This window comes from Sciurus carolinensis, chromosome 3, assembly GCF_902686445.1.
Source record: "Sciurus carolinensis chromosome 3, mSciCar1.2, whole genome shotgun sequence".
Lineage (NCBI taxonomy): Eukaryota > Metazoa > Chordata > Mammalia > Rodentia > Sciuridae > Sciurus > Sciurus carolinensis.
The window spans coordinates 74606028-74627032 of record NC_062215.1 but is presented as its reverse complement, the minus strand read 5'-3'; the positions used below and the strand labels follow the sequence as shown (position 1 = coordinate 74627032).

The 21005-nt window shown below is 38.1% G+C and overlaps 1 protein-coding gene across 1 annotated transcript in view; it reads left to right on the top strand.

Annotated features, from left to right (window-relative positions):
• The window catches only part of Cntnap5 (contactin associated protein family member 5), a 772002-nt gene that overhangs the window by 443098 nt on the left and 307899 nt on the right, over nucleotides 1-21005 (top strand). The window contains exon 11 of the mRNA XM_047547046.1: nucleotides 20044-20150. Coding sequence (XP_047403002.1) covers nucleotides 20044-20150 — 107 coding nt within the window. The remainder of the gene's footprint in view (nucleotides 1-20043; nucleotides 20151-21005) is intronic.

The window sequence follows — 21005 nt, the reverse complement described above, 5'->3', positions numbered from 1 at the left end:
ATATGGACCTCAGTATCCATTCTTATTTGGCTATACTGTTTTTGATTGCTAAATATTGTGAAAAATCTTGATTCACACAGATGAAAAATGACCCATTGATAAATGTTCTGGATGCCTTGCCTTGTAAGGCAGATATTTTGCAACAAGACTGATTCAGAAGTCTTCAAAGTAGGTCTAATTGCTTTTCTTTGTTTTACTTCTGAGAACTGTGTGTTTTTCTTAGAAATGTAGAATTGAGATTACTGTATTTTTAATGTTAACACTTCCTATTTTATGGTATTATTTTGATATGATGTTTACCCATTTCCTTTTTCTTACTTTACTAGTATACAGTGGAAAGAGCAAGTGGAAGGCAGATATTCTTGAACTTGACTAGGTTTAAGTTGATGAGCTTGTGGAGTAGTGGTGCCCTCCCCTCATCCAGTCTACTACTTGGGCCTGAGCAGACTGGAGGAGATATGATTGTTGCTGTATAACACCCTTCCCCATTGATAACACCATTATCCAGTGTTCACAGGTATAAAGGGAAAGTGAGAGAAAATTCCATTATGGCCTCTAGAGTTAACCTGGAGCACAAAAATGAGCATATTGCTAGTGCATTGTGTTAAAATCTGACACATAACACATTTGACAATTACACAATTTTAATTTAAAATGTTCTAAGATAATTAGACATATTTGTAAAAAGCCACCAAAAATCAGAAAAAAAAATAACCCTCCCAATTTGCAACTGCTCTGAACCATCTCTGCAGAGTGGTTCTCCCTGCAGTCCTCCTATTTAGTATGCTCTGGAAACCTCCAGGTTTGGAATCACCTGGAGGCTTATTATCAATGCAGAACCTCAGCATAGATGCACCCAGACTAATGTAATAGAATCTTCATTGTATCAAAGTTTAAGAAACACTGGGCCAAACAATAGAATTAGTACCATTCGTGGTAGATTCTGAGTGATGTTCTAAAATTTGAGAATAAAACCATTCCAGTAATTGGTGAAACATGACTGTCCACTTCCTGATTAACTCAAATATTCCACGAGATGCCCACTCTAGCATATGAAACAAAATCATCTTCTTGTAAGAAACACAAAACCCTTTACCTAACTGAAGTGAGAGGACAACCAGACCAGATTGCTGTCTTGTGAGATCCAGAGCCCCTCTGTAAGTTTTGTGGTGTATTTCCATTCTGACAGAAAACTTCCCTAGAAGTGAGAAAAATGAATTGATTTTAGTTAAAAAGCCTCCCAACAGGCTAATAGGCAGTTTTCTTCCTTTGTGAATTTTTGGGTACATATTATTCAATTATTTGAAGATAAATGGGATGTTTCTTTGCCTCTACAATCCTAGGATATTGGAATGGATGACACTGATACATTCTTGATTCTGAATGTTCTCTGCTTTGAAGAACTGACCTTAAAAAGTCCCTTAGTGTCACTGTGGTAATAAACGAAATGTGTGCTTTCTAGTGGAGGGAGAATGTTACCATCAACAGCCAATGCAAGGAGAGGCACACAAGCCAGAGCATAAGACTTCATCCTTTTTAAAGCCCAGCATTGTCACTGGGATCGGGATCACTAATGTACACTGCAAACTCTTTGACCACCTTTGCTTGGCCATTATCTGGGGATCTTTTCCACAACAATCCACAGTTGACTCCCTGCTGGGAACCAGACCCTGGAAAATTTAGGGAACTGACTTCTGACACTTTTCTTATTATTCACTTAATTCTTTAGTGTCTGCATCTGCTGTAATTACAACAAATTTCAATTATAATGAAGATCCAACTGTGGGGGTAAAATGGGATTATGGTAATTGTTAGAATGGAGAGGCATAGAAATAGGTTTCAAAAGCTTTCAGAAAAGCTATCTGACCAAAACAAGATCAATGCAGTTGGCTGCTAATTAAAGCAAACAGACAAAGGAACGCAACCTAGCTGATTTTTAATGTGTGAGCTTCATTAAAAAGCTTACATTAGTCAGCTTGCATTTTGAGGACTATTGAAATGTTTTGTTCTTTTTTCTCTAAGGAAAGCATATAGAAATGGAGATTGACCTTCAACTGATGAAGAAGGGATGAGAATTATTAAAAAGGGGGTATGGAGCACGAATGCATTCAGATTCATTGATAGAGAAGTGTTTATCTGAATATTTGGAAATTTTAGAGGCTTGTCAATAGGTGTCTTATTCATTTATATTATGAAAACTGAACGAGGGGGAAATTTAGCTGTAAGAAAATATAGTTCTATATTTTTTAACATAAACACACAGTGTTTTTTGATGTTGACCTACCCTTTAACAAACGACTTCCTCTAGGCATGTTCAAGTTGGGGATTTTGCCAGGTGGGCTTGTATCTTACAGTGTGTGCATCTAAGTAACTGTCAGAGGAGGACAGGCCCTCAGAAGCACACACGTTAACCATTGTGTGTATGTTCTTGTACTGAGGCTCCTTCTCTTTTAATTTTGACAACTGATTTTTAAATGTTACACAGATCGATAGATGACTGTAATGAATGGTGATCATCAGTAGTGTATTGCCAGACAGTCTTTGTTCCAAAGGAGCAGAGACATCACCTATTTAACATTATTTCCAGAGTTTAGTGTAGGAGGCAAAATGGATTTCAATGCCTACTCTACTCTAACTGGGGAAGTGGGGACATGTGGAACCTTGGCAATTTTATGATAAAATGAACCTTCTCTGTGCGTCTCTGTGGTTAGAAAGATAACTGAGTCCAGGTAATGCTCCAGAAATAGGTTGCCACTTTCAAGGTCCACCAAACATTTTCACAGTCACACAAATTTAGCAACTACCTTCCCAGGCACTCTGCCCACTCCTCATTTACCTGGACCTCTTCTCTTGTGCAGCTGGTCTTATTCCCAGGATGAGAATATGTCTTAGGATGGTTGGACCCTCTCTTTTTAAAGACCATTTCCAATTTAGGATGACTTTCTGTTTGCCGCTTTCCAATTACAAATTTTTTTGTGAAAGTATGTATAATTATGATTCATTCACATCATGCTGTACAACAAATGTTTTAGTCAATAATAGAACTCCCATATATGATACTGGCCCTGTACAATTATATCACCTGGTGACACTGTAGCCTGCTTTAGTTTATGTAAGTACATTGTATGATATTCACAAAACAAAATCTCCCAGCAATGCATTTCTTTGACCTATCGCCGTCATTTAGCAACACGTGACTTTATGTATTTCCTTCCAGTCATCTTGTAAGAATCTTAAAGCAAGTAGTCACATAGTTTGTGCTCTGCAAGTGCCACTATGTCAGAGACGATGACCCTCATGCATGTCTTGAACAGTACACAGTGGAACTTGAAACGCTGGCAGAGACCACAAGGGGCAGTACATAACACAAGAAATAGAGGACACAAGGAAAATATGTCAAAAACTCTCGTGCAATTAAGATGAGGAAGCACTTTTTTCATAACGCTTAAAAATTAAGTGCTGTCCAAGTTGAGGCTACAGTCACCCGAATTCTGCTTAGGGGAGCTTAAGGAATTCTGAAGGAGAATTTGGTTAACAGATTCGTCCTTAGGCCTGCTACTTTCACCCCAAAGTATTCACTAAGATAGTAAAGATACCAACTGAGGTGAAGGAACTAGAAGAATTCAGTGCTCAGGCTGAACACATGGAACTGGCCCCACGGTCAGGTTCACAGGTATTGTGCCAACAGTGATGGAGAGCAAAGGAGTTTCCCAGAGATGGGTATGGTTGAAAGTAGGACTTAGGATCTGAATCATGAGACAATGCAGGTGAAGATGTGAACATTTTTGTGCACACAAAGGGAGATTTTTATATGAAAAACAGGTTGTTAGTAAGGTTCACTTTTGTTTTTTTTAAAGTGATATTGAATTTCTTAAAATTAGAAATTCAAAATTTTGCTTCTTTATGTTTCTTTTTCTAAATTTCAATGAATAATATATTTTCCTATTTGTAAGTCTAACAGATTTTGGCAATCAGGTCTAAAGAACCTTTAGAAATGTTTAATCCTGCTTATTAATTTAGTTATTTAAGCATATACCTCCAATTATTTAAATTACACTTAAATATATATTTTATTTACTTCCCAAATTCTTTAATTTACTACCTTGATAAGCAGAATGCTTCAAGTTCTTATAAAACTTAAACATCCAGAAAATGAACTTTTAAATTCATCGAACATAGTTCTGACTTAGGAAAATTTCATTTTAAAGTTTATTGAATTGCCTGACATATTTTAAACATATTTAAATTTTACACTTTAAAATCAATATTTTAAATTGATGTTTACAAGTATCATACTCAAATAGTCTAAATTGTCTTAAAATTTATGAATGCAAAAGAATTACTCTATGTTTTCAAAGTGTCATTATAGTCATCTTATGTGGGAAAGGACCTAGGATCGGCCAATGGAAAGATTTATTTCTGACAGGGGACTTTTCTAGGCAAAAAATAAGAAATAAATATTTTTGTTAAACATACTATATGAAAATTTAAATGAAAACCCTGTTAATGGTAATTAGGCTCCTTGACCTGATGAAAGATTGTTTAAGGTGCTAAGTAAGGTTCTTTCCTGTTTAACAACTGACTCTGAGTCTTAATCCTATTGCAATGCATCATAAATAGCCTATTTTTCCCAGAAAGATGCAAATTGAATCACAAGCAAGCCTCTGTCTGAGATCAACTTTGGGATCATATTTCTCTTTCCATATTGTATTTCTTCTTCACTGAAAAATGTTAATATTATAGTTTTTTCAGTACTTTTTTCTTTTTTATTATTATTATTTTTATTTAGCTTTTAATTTTTTACAGACTGCATTTTGATTCATTGTACACAAATGGGGTACGTAATTTCGTTTCTATGGTTGTACACAATGTAGATTCATACCATTCATGTAATCATACATGTACATAGGGTAATGATGTCTGTCTCATTCCATCATTTTTCATACCCCCCTCCTTCTCATTTCCTTCTACATATTCTAAAGTTCCCCCATTATTCTCTCATTCTCGACCCCCTACCCCCATAATATATCATTCTCCACTTATGGTTTTTTGGGCTTGGCTTATTTCACTTAGCATGATATTCTCCAGTTCCATCCATTTATTTGCAAATGCCATAATATTATTCTTCTTTATGGCTGAATAATATTCCATTGTGTATATATACCAGAGTTTCTTTATCCATTCATCGGTTGAAGGGCATTTTTACAGACTGAATTTTGATTCATTGTGCACAAATTGGGTACAACTTTTCATTTCTATGGTTGTGCACAATGTAGATTCATATGATTCATGTAATCATACATGAACATAGGGTAATGATGTCTGTCTCATTCCACTATCTTTCATATCCCTGCCCACTCCTCCCTTTCATTTCCCTCTCCATAATCTAAAGTTCCTCCATTCTTCTCTCACCCCCACCTCACAACCCCCATTATATATCATCATCCACTTATCAGGGAAAATATTTAGCCTTTTATTTTTTGGAATAGGTTTATACCCAAAGGATTTAAAATTGGCATTATAGTTTTGATTATTTAAAATTTTGGTTTTAATTTTAGAAATTTCTGAGATAAAACAATTGCATGGCTAGGAAAGATGCTTCTGTGCTAAGTCATGAATTTGGGCACGATGCTTGAGATGACCAGTGGTTTGTCCCCTATGGATGGATCCTCAGTCGATGTCTCAAATCCATAACCACCCACAGTGGAGTGCTCATGAAAGCCTACACTCAAAGACCAAAGCTGAATCCTGACTGTATTTTCCTACTTAATGAACATTGAAGATCTCTTGCATTTTTCTTTACTTGTGAAATTAAATAACTTTTAGGTTTATTTTCCGCAATATGTATTGAAATTCCATGATAGGTGAAATGACTTTGTCTGACCTGTAATGATAACATATATGGTCCTTGTACTGAAAACAGGCAGAGGTTAAAAATTTTTATGTTAGTATTAAGTACAAGGAAGCAATCATGTTAACTCAGGCATAAAACACAGAAAAAGTTTGGGTGATATGAAAAAAGTAAAGTTCAGGAGTGGGGCAGGGACCATTTTGTGGCCTATTTTAAGGATTTCACAAATTAATATTAGGAGTGAGTAAAAATAAAATTGAAAAATTTTCCCACTGTTGAGAATTTTTTAAACAAATTATATATATTATGCTAATCATATAATAAATGTATATTTTGTTTACAGTGTAGTTCTATTTATTCCCAATTAATCAATATGTCATATTGTTCAAATTCCTTTTTCTACCCAAAATAAGAAGTATAAATTGAGAGCTCCAAGTTTGCCATTCTGTCTGCAATCAGTTGGCAAATCTTGTGAAACCTTGTACCTTCCACTTTGACAGAAGTGAATGTTTAGAGCTCACTTTTAAGATGATGAAACTTCTGGCATGGTGTTTGAGGTTGGTAGACTTCAGTCACGAGTAGCATAGTTCACCTTATTGAGTCTGTCACTTCCTACTTGAAAAAATTATTCTCTGGTATATAGTCTCATATTCTTCACCAATAAAAATGTGAAAATGATTTAGTTAAATTCACATCTCAGGTGTGATTATGAGCACATATCAAGAGTTCCATTTCAAGTTCATTGATAAAGTAAAGTCCTCAAAAAAACCAAGATCAAATGTTCTCTTGGTGGAGATGCTGGTAGGAGACTAGACAGCAAAAGAATGTTTGGTTAAAAATGATTGGAAGAGTCAGCTTATCCATCTTTGAATATCTGCTTAAAGATAACAAGAATAAAGGCAAACCAGATAAGTAGATTGAGTTTCCTATCAGACTTTTTATGCTATTAAAGTCTATCAAAAACTGTGCACAGATTTCATCAGGAATGCTAGATACTTCCCCAAAGGAGCTCTAAGGCACATTGTGCAAAAGTGTTCTGCTTCTGACCCAATTTGGGGACAATTATCTTTCCAAGTACTTAGGTGATAAAGTCATTAGAGCCCAACAGTACAGTTCAATAGTCACAAGTAATCAGATGGGATTGTATCATTTACTTGCATCCCTAAACAGTCACAAAAGAAGGAACTGATTCATGATGTTTTCTTTCTCCACTCAGAGAAACTCAGATTTCTCTGCCCTCCCTTACCTGTTCCTTGCCTATTGCTTGTACAAGAGGTCTCTTTTCTTGTGTCATCATTTCCTCACTACTTAAAAAACAAAAATCAGGGTATTTTCTCTACTTTTTTCCCATTCAGAGCTCTGTGCGTTGCTAAGCGCAGACAGGTGAGAGTAAATGATTGGAAGCTCGCTAGACCATGATTAACTGATAAAACTGAGCTAGAAAAGGGCAGTTTCCACTGACTGCTGCTCCCCAGAAATGTTCATTCATTAACTCCATCAACAAGCCTTGATTCAGTGCCTATCCCATCCACTTCTTTAAGTCGGGACATATATGTATTAACCAACTTTTCATTATCATAACAAAATATCTAAAACAGGCAACTTATCAAGATAAATAGGTTTATTTGACTCAGTTGGGAAATCTGAGAGTCCAGATGGTTTAGTGCAGGCTCACTTAGGGTCTCTCATGGCTGCATCAGCTCATAGTATGGATAGCAATGGCAGAAACATGTGGGAACAAACAAGTGATGACACCTTGATCCAGTGGTAGTGCCACACTTGCCCCTACTATAACAACACTCTGGTGATAACTCAAGGAGTTGCTTGAGAATGACTTTCTGAAAGCAAAATGTGCAATGTCCCCCAAGGACCTCCTGCCAGACCCCTCTTCCTAAAGATCCCACCATAATAGACTCTTCAGGGACACTCAGACCATATCCAAACCATGACAGTGAACCAAACAGGCAGCAATCAGTGCCCTTATGGAGTTGGCATTCTTTTACAAGGGATCATATGACATATAACAAACTTAATGTACAGCAGAGGATTCAGTGTGTTAGAAGATTGTAAGTGCTGATGACAAATTAAAAAATAATAACTGGGCAGGAAAGGGAATTGGAGATACACAGTGATGACAGGTTGCAACTTTAAGTAGTACCATGTTGGAGGCCTCCTTGAGAAGGTGACATTTGTGCAAAGACAGAAGGAGGTGAGAAGTGGGTCAGAGCAGCAACTGGGAAGAGCTTTCTGGGTAGAGTAAATGTCAGTGCAAAGACCCTGACAAAGATACATCATTGCTATGTTTTAGGGACAAGAAGGAGTTCCACATGGTGGAAGCAGATGTAGAAAGTATAGGGATAAATTCAGAGTTAAGTGGTGGTACAGATCAGTAGGAACTGGTAGATAACTTTAACATTGCTGCTCCCCACGGCCAGCAGTTAAAATAAGGAGCCTTTGGAGAGAATTTGAATGGGATCTTCCTCAGATTTGAAAGGAATCATTTTTTGTTCTTCAGAGACAACTGACTGAAGGGGTCAGTGACTGAAACTGGGTATAACAGTTAGCTAAAAATTGCAGTTGTTCAGGTGAGAGATGCTGGTGGTTCACACTAATGCAGCATCAGCAGAGGTGGTGAGAAGTGGTTAGATGTGGTTAGATGCAGGAGGTATTCTTAAAGCACAGCTTGCAGATTTGGTTCACATCTCCAATATGGTCTGTGAGAGAAGAGGAAGGCCTTCAAGTTTGGAACCCCGGGCATGGGTAAAGATGATCTTACTATCAACTACAATAGTAGAGGATGCAGGTAGAGTAGGTGAAGGAGAGACCAGAGAAGGAGAACGAAAAGTCAGTTTGGGATGCAGAGGTATACATATCTAATAGACACGCAAGTGGAGCTATCCAGTGGTAAGTTGGACTGAGAATCTGGAATGAAGGAAAAGGACTGAATACAAAAAAATAAAATATGAATTTGAAAGTCCCTGGGGTTTATTCTTTATTTTTTTTTATTTTTTTTATTATTATTGTATACAAATGGGATACATGTTGTTTCTCTATTTGTACATGGAATCAAGGCATACCATTTGTGTAATCATACGTTTACATGGGGCAATGATGTTTGATTCACTATTTTTTTCCCTTCCCCCCACCCCTCCCACCCCTCTTTTCCCTCTACACAGTCCTTCTTTCCTTCATTCTTACCACACTCCTTATCCCTAACCCTAAACCTAACCCTAAACCTAATGCTAACCCCTCCCACCCCCCATTATATGTCCTCATCCGCATATCAGCGAGATCATTCGTCCTTTAGTTTTTTGAGATTGGCTTATCTCACTTAGCATGATATTCTCCAATTTCATCCATTTGCCTGCAAATGCCATAATTTGATCATTCTTCATTGCGGAGTAATATTCCATTGTATATATATGCCACAGTTTCTTTATCCATTCATCAACTGAAGGGCATCTAGGTTGGTTCCACAATCTGGCTATGGTGAATTGAGCAGCAATGAACATTGATGTGGCTGTATCTCTGTAGTATGCTGATTTTAAGTCCTTTGGGTATAGGCCAAGGAGTGGGATAGCTGTGTCAAATGGTGTTTCCATTCCAAGCTTTCTGAGGAATCTCTATACTGCTTTCCAGAGTGGCTGCACTAATTTGCAACCCCACCAGCAATGTATGAGTGTTCCTTTTTCACCACATCCTCGCCAACACCTGTTGTTGCTTGTGTTCTTGATAATCACCATTCTAATTGGGGTGAGATGAAATCTTAGGGTAGTTTTGATTTGCATTTCCCTTATTACTAGGGATGTTGAACATTTTTTCATATATCTGTTGATTGCTTGAACATCTTCTTCTGTGAAGTGTCTGTTCATTTCCTTAGCCCATTTGTTGATTGGATTATTTGTATTCTTCGTGTAGGATTTTGAGTTCTTTATAGATTCTGGAAATTAGCCCTCTATCTGAAGTATGGTTGGCAAAGATATTCTCCCACTCTGTAGGCTCTCTGTTCACATTGCTGATAGTTTCCTTTGCTGAGAGAAAGCTTTTTAGTTTGAATCTATCCCAGTTGTTGATTCTTGCTTTTATTTCTTGTGCTATGGGAGTCCTGTTAAGGAAATCTGATCCTAAGCCAACAAGTTGAAGATTTGGACCTACTTTTTCTTCTATAAGATGCAGGGTCTCTGATTCCAAGGTCCATGATTCATTTTGAGTTGAGTTTTATGTAGGGTGAGAGATAGGGGTATAATTTCATTCTGTTGCATATGGATTTCCAGTTTTCCCAGCACCATTTGTTGAAGAGGCTATCTTTTCTCCACTGCATATTTTGGACCCTTTGTCTAGTATGAGAAAATTGTATTTATTTGGGTTTGTGTCCATGTCCTCTATTCTGTACCATTGATCTACCTGTCTATATTGCTACCAATACCATGCCGTTTTGGTACTATTGCTTTGTAGTAGAGTTGCAGATCTGGTATTGCAATACCCCCTGTTTCATTCTTGCTACTTAGGATTGCTTTAGCTATTCTACGTTTTTTATTCTTCCAGATGAATTTCATAATTGCTGGCTCTATTTCTGCAAGGTACATCATTGGGATTTTAATTGAAATTGCATTGAATCTGTATAGCAATTTAGGTAGTATGGCCATTTTGATAATATTAATTCTGCCTATCTAGGAACATGGGAGATATTTCCATCTTCTACGGTTTTCTTTAATTTCTTTCTTTAGTGTTCTGTAGTTCTCATTGTAGAGATCTTTCAACTGTTTTGTGAGATTGATTCCCAAGTATTTTATTTTTTTCAATGCTATTGTGAATGGGGTAGTTTTCCTAATTTCTCTTTCTGAAGATTCATCACTTATGTCTAAAAATGCATTGGATTTATGAGCATTGATCTTGTAACCTGCTACTTTACTGAATTCACTTATGAGTTCTAAAAGTTTTCTGGTGGAATTTCCAGGTTCCTCTAACTATATAATCATGTCATCAGCGAACAGGGATAGTTTGAGTTCTTCTTTTCCAATTCGTATCCCTTTAATTTCTTTGGTCTGTCTAATTGCTCTGGCTAGAGTCTCAAGGACGATGTTGAATAGAAGTGGTGAAAGGGGGCATCCCTGCCTTGTTCCAGTTTTTAGGGGGAACACTTTCAGTTTTTCACCATTTAGAATGATATTGACCATGGGCTTAGCGTAGATGGCCTTTATAATGTTAAGGAATGTTCCCACTACCCCAATTTTTTCTAGTGTTTTGAGCATGAAGGGGTGCTGTATTTTATCGAATGCCTTTTCTGCATCTATTGAAATAATCATGTGATTCTTAACTTTAAGTCTGTTGATATGGTGAATGACATTTATTGATTTCCTGATGTTGAACCAACCTTGCATCCCTGGGATAAAACCCACTTGATCATGGTGCACTATCTTTTTAATATATATTTGTATGCGATTTGCTAAAATTTTGTTGAGAATTTTTGCGTCGATGTTCATTAAGGATATTGGTCTGACATTTTCTTTCCTCGATGTGTCTGTCTGGTTTAGGTATCAGGGTGATATTGGCTTCATAGAACGAGTTTGGGAGGGTTCCCTCCTCTTCTATTTCATGAAATACTTTGAGGAGTATTGGAATGAGCTCTTCTTTAAAGGTTTTGTAGAACTCGGCTGAGAACCCATCTGGTCCCGGACTTTTCTTTGTTGGTAGGCTTTTGATGACCTCTTCTATTTCATTGCTTGAAATTGGTTTATTTAAGTTGTGTATGTCCTCCTCGTTCAGTTTAGGTAATTCATATGTCTCTAGAAATTTGTTGATGTCTTCGAGGTTTTCTGTTTTGTTGGAGTATAGATTTTCAAAATAGCTTCTCATTATGTTTTGTATTTCAGTCGTGTCTGTTGTGATGTTTCCTTGTTCATTCTGAATTTTAGTAATTTGAGTTTTCTCCCTCTTTCTCTTTGTTAGTGTGGCTAAGGGTTTATCAATTTTGTGTATTTTTTCAAAGAACCAACTGTTTATTTTGTTATTTTTTCCAATTGTTTCTTTTGTTTCTATTTCGTTGATTTCGGCTCTGATTTTAACTATTTCCTGTCTTCTACTACTTTTGGTATTGGTCTGCTCTTCTTTTCCTAGGGCTTTGAACTGTAGTGCTAAGTCGTTTATTTGTTGATTTCTACTTCTTTTTTTGAATGCACCCCATGAAATAAATCTTCCTCTAAGTACTGCTTTCATAGTGTCCCAGAGATTTTGATATGATGTCTTTGTTCTCGTTTACTTCTAAGAATTTTTTTATTTCCCTCCTGATGTCTTCTGTTATCCATTCATCATATAATAGTGTATTATTTAATCTCCAGGTATTGGAGAAGTTTCTATTTTTTATTCTGTCATTTATTTCTAATTTCAATCCATTATGATCTGATAGAGTACAAGGTAGTATCTCTATCTTCTTGTATTTGCTAACAGTAGCTTTGTGGCATAAGATATGGTCTATTTTAGAGAAGGATCCATGTGCTGCTGAGAAGAAAGTGTATTCGTTCTTTGTTGGATGGTATATTCTATATATGTCCATTAAGTCTAAATTGTTGATTGTGTTATTGAGATCTATGGTTTCTTTATTCAATTTTTGTTTGGACGATCTATCCAGTGGTGAGAGAGGTATGTTAAAATCACCTAGTATTATTGTGTTGTGGTCTATTTGATTTCTGGAATTGAGAAGGATTTGTTTGATGTACGTGGATGAGCCAATGTTAGGGGCATAGATATTTATGATTGTTATGTCTTGCTGATTTATGCTTCCCTTAAGCAGCATGTAATGTCCTTCTTTATTCCTTCTGACTAGTTTTGGTTTGAAGTCCACATTATCTGAAATGAGGATGGATACTCCTACTTTTTTGCTGTGTCCGTGTGTATGGTATGATTTTCCCCATCCTTTCACCTTTAGTCTACGGGTATCTCTTTCTATGAGATGAGTCTCTTGCAGGCAGCATATTGTTGGATTTTTCTTTTTAATCCAATCTGCCAGTCTATGTTTTTTGATTGATGAGTTCAGGCCATTAACATTCAGGGTTATTATTGTGATATGATTTGTATTCCCAGTCATTTGACTCATTTTTGTTTTTTGACATGATTAGGTTTCTCCTTTATTTGGCTATTCCTTTAGGCTAGCGCCTCCTGTTGCTGATTTGCATCGTTGTTTTTCATCTCTTCCTCAGGGAATATTTTGCTGAGAATGTTCTATAATGCTGGCTTTCTTTTTGTAAATTCCTTTAGCTTTTGTTTATCATGGAAGGATCTTATTTCATCGTCAAATTTGAAGGTAAGTTTTGCTGGGTATAAGATTCTTGGTTGGCATCCATTTTCTTTCAGGGCTTGGTATATGTTGTTCCAGGCCCTTCCAGCTTTTAGGGTCTGGATTGAAAAATCTGCTGATATTCTTATTGGTTTCCCTCTGAACGTAATTTGATTCTTTTCTCTCGCGGCCTTTAAAATTCTGTCTTTGTTTTGTATGTTAGGTATTTTCATAATAATGTGCCTTGGTGTGGGTCTGTTGTAATTTTGTATGTTTGGAGTTCTATAAGCCTCTTGTACTTGGTTTTCCTTTTCATTCTTCAGATTTGGGAAATTTTCTGATATTATTTCATTGAATAGATTGTTCATTCCTTTGGTTTGTTTCTCTAAGCCTTCCTCAATCCCAATAATTCTTAAATTTGGCCTTTTCATAATATCCCATAATTCTTGTAGATTCTGTTCATGATTTCTTACCATCTTCTCTGTTTGGCCAACTTTGTTTTCAAGATTAAATAATTTGTCTTCAATGTCTGAGGTTCTGTCTTCCAGGTGTTCTATCCTATTGGTTATGCTTTCTATGGAGTTTTTAACTTGGTTTATTGTTTCCTTCATTTCAAGTATTTCAGTTTGTTTTTTTTTTTTTCAGTATCTCTAACTCTTTATTGAAATGATCTCTTGCTTCCCGTATTTGGTCTTTTAACTGTTGATTAGTGCGATCATTTAATGCCTACATTTGCTCTTTCATCTCCTCCTTCAATGCCTGCATTTGCTCTTTCATCTCCTCATTTGCTTCTCTGATTGTTTTAATTATGTACATTCTGAACTCCCTTTCTGACATTTCTTCTGCTGTGCTGTCATTGGGTTTTATTGATGTAGTATCTAGGTTTGTTTGGAACATTTTCTTCCCTTGTTTTCTCATATTGGTCAGATGTCAGTGGGACTCTGAGATATTGCAGATTTCCTCTATTGGCTTATAGTGTCCCGGTAGATTTCCAGCGTATCACCTCCCAGCCTTCAGTAGCCTGAAGTCTTGGAGGAACTTGATAATGCAGTGCTTCCGAAGAAAGCTGCCCCTAGCCCCCTACTGGTTCCAGGGCTTGGAGCTGGCTCTGTGCAGAAAGGCTCTCACTGGGGGCCTGCACCATGCAGCTGGTCGTGTGGGGGGAGCCCACCGCCGGAGTGTGGAAGGCTACCTGGGAAAGACTCTAGCTGCCCTGCTCTGCTCTGATAAGCCACCCCTATCTGTGCCTGCCGCCCAGGCCAAGTTTCGCCCAGTGGGGGAGACTCACCCCGTGACTCTATTTTTGTACAAGTCTCTCAATGCCTCCCCTTCTTGATTCCTGGGTTCTGGAGTGACTGGAGATGCAGTCACCCTCTAGGCCTCCATCTTGGATCACCCTGTGGAAAGAGTCTGCGGCCGGACTGGGCAGAGCCGTCTGGAGAAGTCTCTGGCTGCCCTGCCCTGATCCCAGAGGCTGCTTGCGGATCGAAGCTCTCCGTTGGCTCAGGGACTTGTGGCTGGCTCTATGTAGAAAGGCTCTCACTGGGAGGTCTGTTCCGAGAAGCTAGCCTTGAAAGGTGCCTCCCACTGCAGGGGTCCAGGCTGCTTGGGGAGGTCTCTGGCTGCCCTGTCCTGGTCCCTGAAGCCGCTTGCAGGCCAGAGCATGCTGCGCTGGCTCCGGGACTTGGAGCTTGTTCTGATCAGAAAGGCTCTCACTAGGGGGCCTGCTCCGAGAACCTGGAGAAGCTGGCTGTGTGGGAGGGGCCCACCGCCGGAGTGCGCAGGGCTGCCTGTGGAAGACTCTAGCTGCCTGCCCGGCTCCGATAAGCCACCTCTATCTGGGCCTGCCACCCAGGCCAAGCTTTACCAAGTGGGCAGACTCACCTGTGGCTCTATTTTGGTCCGAGTCTCTCAATGCCTCATCTTCTTAAATCCTGGGTTCTGGAGCGACTGGAGATACAGTCCCCCTCTAGTCCGCCATCTTGGATCACTGGGGTTTATTCTTGAGATGTGTGGTGTTACTCAGCATTTCAGTCAGCTTTTTCATGGCTGTGATCAAAAGACCTGATAAGAACAATGTAGGGTAGGAAAAATTATTTCAGTTCATGGTTTCAGAGGTTCTGTCCTCGTCTGGCTGAATCCATAGATCTGGGCCCAAGGTCAGGCAGAACATCATGAAAGGAGGGCATGCAGAGGAAAGCAGTTCCTGACATGGCTACAGGAAGCAGTGGTGGGGGGAGCTCCATTCACCAGTGACAAAATATAAACCCCCAAGTCATGTCTCCAGTGACCTCCCTCTTCCAGTCACACCCTACCTGCCTATAGTACCACTCAGCTTATCTGTATCAGTGGATTATGCCTCTCAATCTAATCATTTTGCCTCTGAAAATTCTTGCATTGTCTTGCACATGAGTTTTTGGAGGACACCTCATATTTAAATCATAATACTGAGTAATCTGATATTTTGCTTAAGAGGTCCCACAAATGTTTATTTCTGCTATGACTCTTACTAAATGCAAAACAAACCTACATCCTGCATTTTCCAAAAGTAACCTGAATCTCTCTGCTGTCATAACACTTCCCAGCCCTTGCCCATTCCAGCAGGAAACTTCTGGTTTCTCCGGTTAAAGCTAAGTCAAAAAGACATAACCACCTTGATCTTTCTCAAGGAAGACTGTGGGGATCCTTTTGTTCTTCCTAATGGCAACCGAGAGAGTGTATTCTCCTGCAAGTGTGCTTGCTTAGGATGCTCGAAACTGGATTCTGGTTTCAATTCTCTTAAATTTCTTCCTCTAGTCTTCTAAGTGGCTCAATCTATAAAAATCCTTTGCCTTCTGTGAAGCAACTATTTGGCTGTCTCCCTTGCTGTGCACCAATCTTCAAAGAGAATTGTTTTTTTTCCTTCGTATTTCCTGTGAACAACCAAACACATCCCAAACAGCACCCATGAAGTCAGAACCATAACCTCTGAAGCGTGACCACTGATGAGTTCTTTGGACTGTTCTGGATGAATTTTCCCACTTCATCTATTTCCAGATCATCCACAGCCCTACCTAACAATTATCTCTCTCCTTTGGAAGAAGTTTGATTTTGGAGGAAAATGATAAATACTCCTATGTTAATAACTTCGTCCTTGTGACATCATCATTTTATCCTCTTTACACTTCTAACTCTTCTTTGCCCTTCTCTCACCCTTCCTTTCATCTCCTATAGATTCCCACATACTCTGCAAAACGATCGCCAATGTGTCTGCCATGTGCTCCAAGTCTTTGCTGGGGCACATCAATGTTATTTATTGGGGCTCTTAGGAGTACGGAAAGACTTGTCACACTCATACAGAAACATTGTGCTCTATGGGAAGTTGCAACTGTCCAGATGGGGTTACGTCTGCAACAGCATTAGCAGTTCAGATTCATGTTCAGAGCAATTATCTCCTGGCAATTTGAATAGAGGGTGCATGCCTAAGATTGTGACTGACCTCACTTTTAGTGCTCATTCCTTTAAGGAGCTCGATGCAGTTCCTTGTGAGCTCCCGTTTTAAATGCTCAGTTTAGGCCAAGTAGAAAGTAAAAAGACACAAACACTAGTGAAAATGAACTGATTAAAGAATATGGAAATTATACTCATAAAATGGCCCTTTCTTTTTGAAAAGGCAAATTGGGCTTATGCATCTTTTATTTTTAATGTATGCTTTACAGATGAGTTTCTCTAATCATGGTGTGTGTTGAACCAAAATGAACTGAGCTCCAAGGCAGCCCTACAAGTGCTCATTTGTTCTTTTTTTTTCTCTCATTCTAGGAATATTAGATTTTCCCTTACACAAGTATCCTTTTTCCCTTCCAGAAATACATCATTGGTTTGTTCATTGACCATAGACAAATGAATTTCTAGCCTAGATTTTCAGTGGCAAATTGAGTTTATTAATACTGCAATGCAAGTTATATGAGAGACTTATAAAGATATGCTCAAGAAGTCAGTAAAGGTGATATACACCTGTAACCCCAGCTACTCAGGAGACTGAGGCAGAAGGATAGCAAGTTCAATGCCAGTCTGGGAAACTTAGTGAGAACCTGCCTCAAAATAAAAACAAAAATAAAATAAAAAGGACTGGGGGTATAACTCAGTAGTAGAGCACTCAGATTCAATCTCCAGTACTGGTGGAAAAAATGTGTTGAAAAAGCAGGATATTTCTGATAGCTTTCCCAAGCAGTTTCCCCCCTGCCCAGACCCAACTGGAATTGGTAATCTCAAGGTTGAAACATACTTTATCATGTATACCATGAAAAAAAAAAAAGTTTTCATTTCCTTTTGTAATGCTAGAATGCTATTTTACAAAAAGTTAAGATTCTATGATTTAAAAGTGATAGACTCCCAAGTGGAGCTATCCTGAGTGAAATGTGGATTTTTCTGGAAAGGTCTTAGTTTATCTTATAGAATCCAACACAGATTAAAACAGCCAACTCCCAGGAGGTTCATGAGAGCAACCAGATCTTGAAAACAGTAGGAACCAAACATATAAATATCTTCAAGATTCTCTCTTTCCTTTCTGCTGCAGACTGTGCATTAGGAATTTTTTTTTCCTGTATAGTTCACTGCAAACAAACATTCTCCTTATGTCTGAAAACACAGTTACTAAAACTTTCTGAATTTTTTATTTGATTATGCCAACCACCAAAAAAAAAAAAAAAAAAAAAAAAAAGGCTATACTGAATTTACTTGGAGCTGAAAGTAAAAGAACTATAGTAAAAGTAACTGTGATGATTTTTGCTCAGCTCTCCATTCTTAAAGCAATAAAATTTTTGTTGAAGGAGGGGGGAAATAATGTCTTTATTTGCTCATCATGGAAAACTTGTGTAGGGGGAGAAGGGAGGGAGTGGAAGGCAGTATAGAGAGGTCATGGAAGAACTTGGAAGCCTCGGGAGAAGACACAGTGGAAAGTGAAGTGCAGGAGAAGTGATGTTGAACCAGGGAGATGCTAGGTTGAAAAGAAGGTGTGGGGCAGATGGACATTCCAAACAAAGCTAGCAGGCTAGCCTGTGGGACAGGCCCAGAGGGAGTCTTCTTACTTGCATTTTGGGGATGAAGACACTGATGCTCCAAGTTTATGCAGCTTTCCCCACATCACAGAGTTGCTGGGGAGCAAGGACTTTGATCACAACAGTGACAAATCTGTTTCAGTTCTTCTTCATCAAGACTAGAAGAGTGGATGAGAGTCAAGAGGAAAGACGGAATTTGGAGCAGGGAGAGGACTTTTTTTGTTTGTTTTTACAGTTACATTTTTGTTTAGTTTTGATGAACACATTCCATGGCAAGATTCTTAAGTTCTTTTCTTTTTCCTTAGTTTTTCCCTGTTCTTTAAGCCTGACTGGGGTGCCATGAAGTTATCAGCAAGCTTTCCCCAAACATAAGCCCTGTCAGCACAATTGTATGTTTGCTGTGCTGAGCAGAAAATTTCTAATAATACGTCTGAACATATGCAGGGATATTACTTTCTGGGCTTTGAAACAATCACTGTTGGAGGGTTTCCTACCTATCGAGGACACTTACAGGAAATCATCCTTATTTTGCTGGTTTCCGATTTTTAATAGTCCTCAATGAACCCATTTGTTGTCTTTACACCACCTTTGTAACTTCGGTAATTGAAACTCTCCCTTTTTAAATTTGTGGGATTTTGTTTTCCTTAGCTCTCAAACTCATTCATTGTAAAGACTGTTTTCAGAAATTCCAGTATTTATCTTTGCTTTTATACCTAATTTTATTCACTAAACTTATTGAGCACCGACTGGGTATATCACAGCAGCACCACTGTACAAATTTTAGACCATAGGTGCAAGATGCAAACTATCCCACAGTGAGTGGCCAAGCTAGGATTTGGATGCAGCCATATGTGTCCCTAAAATTCACAATTTCCACCTAGAGAAATGAACATCATCTTCACTACCTTTAGCCCAAGTAACTCTAATTTTTTTAAGACCCAAATTTTTGAAACTCACAGATTCTCTTATTTTCAGTTTATTGTGGCATGCTTCGTTTGTGGGATTTTCACTTAATCCAGTCCCAATCTGTGATGATTGTTTTGTTTACATTATTTGTGGTAGTTTTGTATAGCCCATTAATTTTGTGAGCAACAGATTTCCTACGTGATATTCTAATGTTAGACACTTACCTTGATTTAAAGTTATGAACATCATTGTGAATAGCAGCAATTAGCATATATTGTTTGCATATTTTGAAACATATCCTTAAATAGATCCATCTAAGTATGATTTCTAGTTCAAATTTATATAATTTTTAAAGAATTTTTAATTGCGTGATACAAATATTTCTCAGAATAATCATATTATTTTGACCATAACTAGTAAAGGCTTCATTTTAAGGACAGCACTGGCACACTTAAAAAATGATAAAATTTCCTTGCATGTTAAGTGAGCAGACATCATCTTTTCATATTTCATGTTGTGCTTATGTAGTTTAAAATAGTTTCCTGGTCTTCTCCCAATAGAGAAGCATATGGAGACTAACCTCAATTATCGGTCCCTTTTCCTTTAAAAATGCAAAAACCTTAAAGCATATGAAATTACGATCTGTATACATTTTCTCTGTGATAAATAAAATACCTTATGGGTTCTCACTACATCAATTTAACTTTAAGTTCAATAAGCATTTATCCTAGTGTTGGAATACTTAAGTGCCTAATTTGGCTCTGAGACTTTCATTACCTGGCAGTGCCCAGTGAATCCACCTGCTTTGGTTAAGCCATAGTATTATTTTCATTATTTAGAATATGACTTAGGTATAGGATTATAGTACATAAATTCCCAGAATTAATTCATTCTGTTGGATATAAGACATTTTTTATTTCTTCTTTGTTTTAACTTACTTGGTTTATTTTGTTGTCCTTTGTGCTATCTCACATCAGGTGTTTGCCAAACTATTGTGAACATGGAGGAAGCTGCTCCCAGTCCTGGACCACCTTCTATTGTAACTGCAGTGACACAGGTTATACCGGTGCCACCTGTCATAACTGTGAGTAGATGCATGGGATATGCACAGTGGATGGACAAAGCTACAGAATTGACAGTGTTAACCCAACATGTCCCTTAGTCTCAGAGGTGGAATACACACACATATACATATTATAAAGTATGTGTCAGTTCTAGATTATGACTTCTAACCTATTTTAATGCAGCTGAGTCAATTTCATTAAATAGTCACAGGATTGAAAACTTGGAATTTCATGGGTGAACAAGGTACACTTATCACTGGGGGACACACTGTGCTCATTAATTAAACAAAAGATTTTGGGAGAACACTATGGGCCAGCACTGTGGTGGGTAGGAGTCATATCCTGTGGAGTTCATAGACTGCTGGTAAGACAGGAAGTGAGATAGTGGCAATGCAGTTGCAGACATGTTTGGTGGAGGCAAGAAAATTTACTATCAGCACACATAAGGTAGTTCTAAAGTTAATTACATTGTCTTGCTGGGTTATGCTATGTTGCTCTGGTAGACAGTTAGGTTCTGAGTGGTCTGGCTAATGAGTGGCCATGTCCTGTCTATGACACATACCCATCATACATCAATAGGAGGCCTTCTTCCACATTTTCCTCTTATCATGGAGGTTTCATCATCTGGAATATTGCCAGGACGGGGAGAGGACATACAGAGGAGAAAGCACAGGAAGCAGGTGCTAGCTTTTATATGTCTCGACCTCTAAGTGGCAAACACTACTTTGACTCACATTCCATTGTCCAGATATGGTCACAGGGTATACACAACAGGGCATGAAGTGCATTCCCACTGTGGCATGTGAGTCAACAAAACCTGTGCACTGGTGATAAATATCTGTCAATCCTAGGTTTGAAGGAGGCTTCCTTTAAAA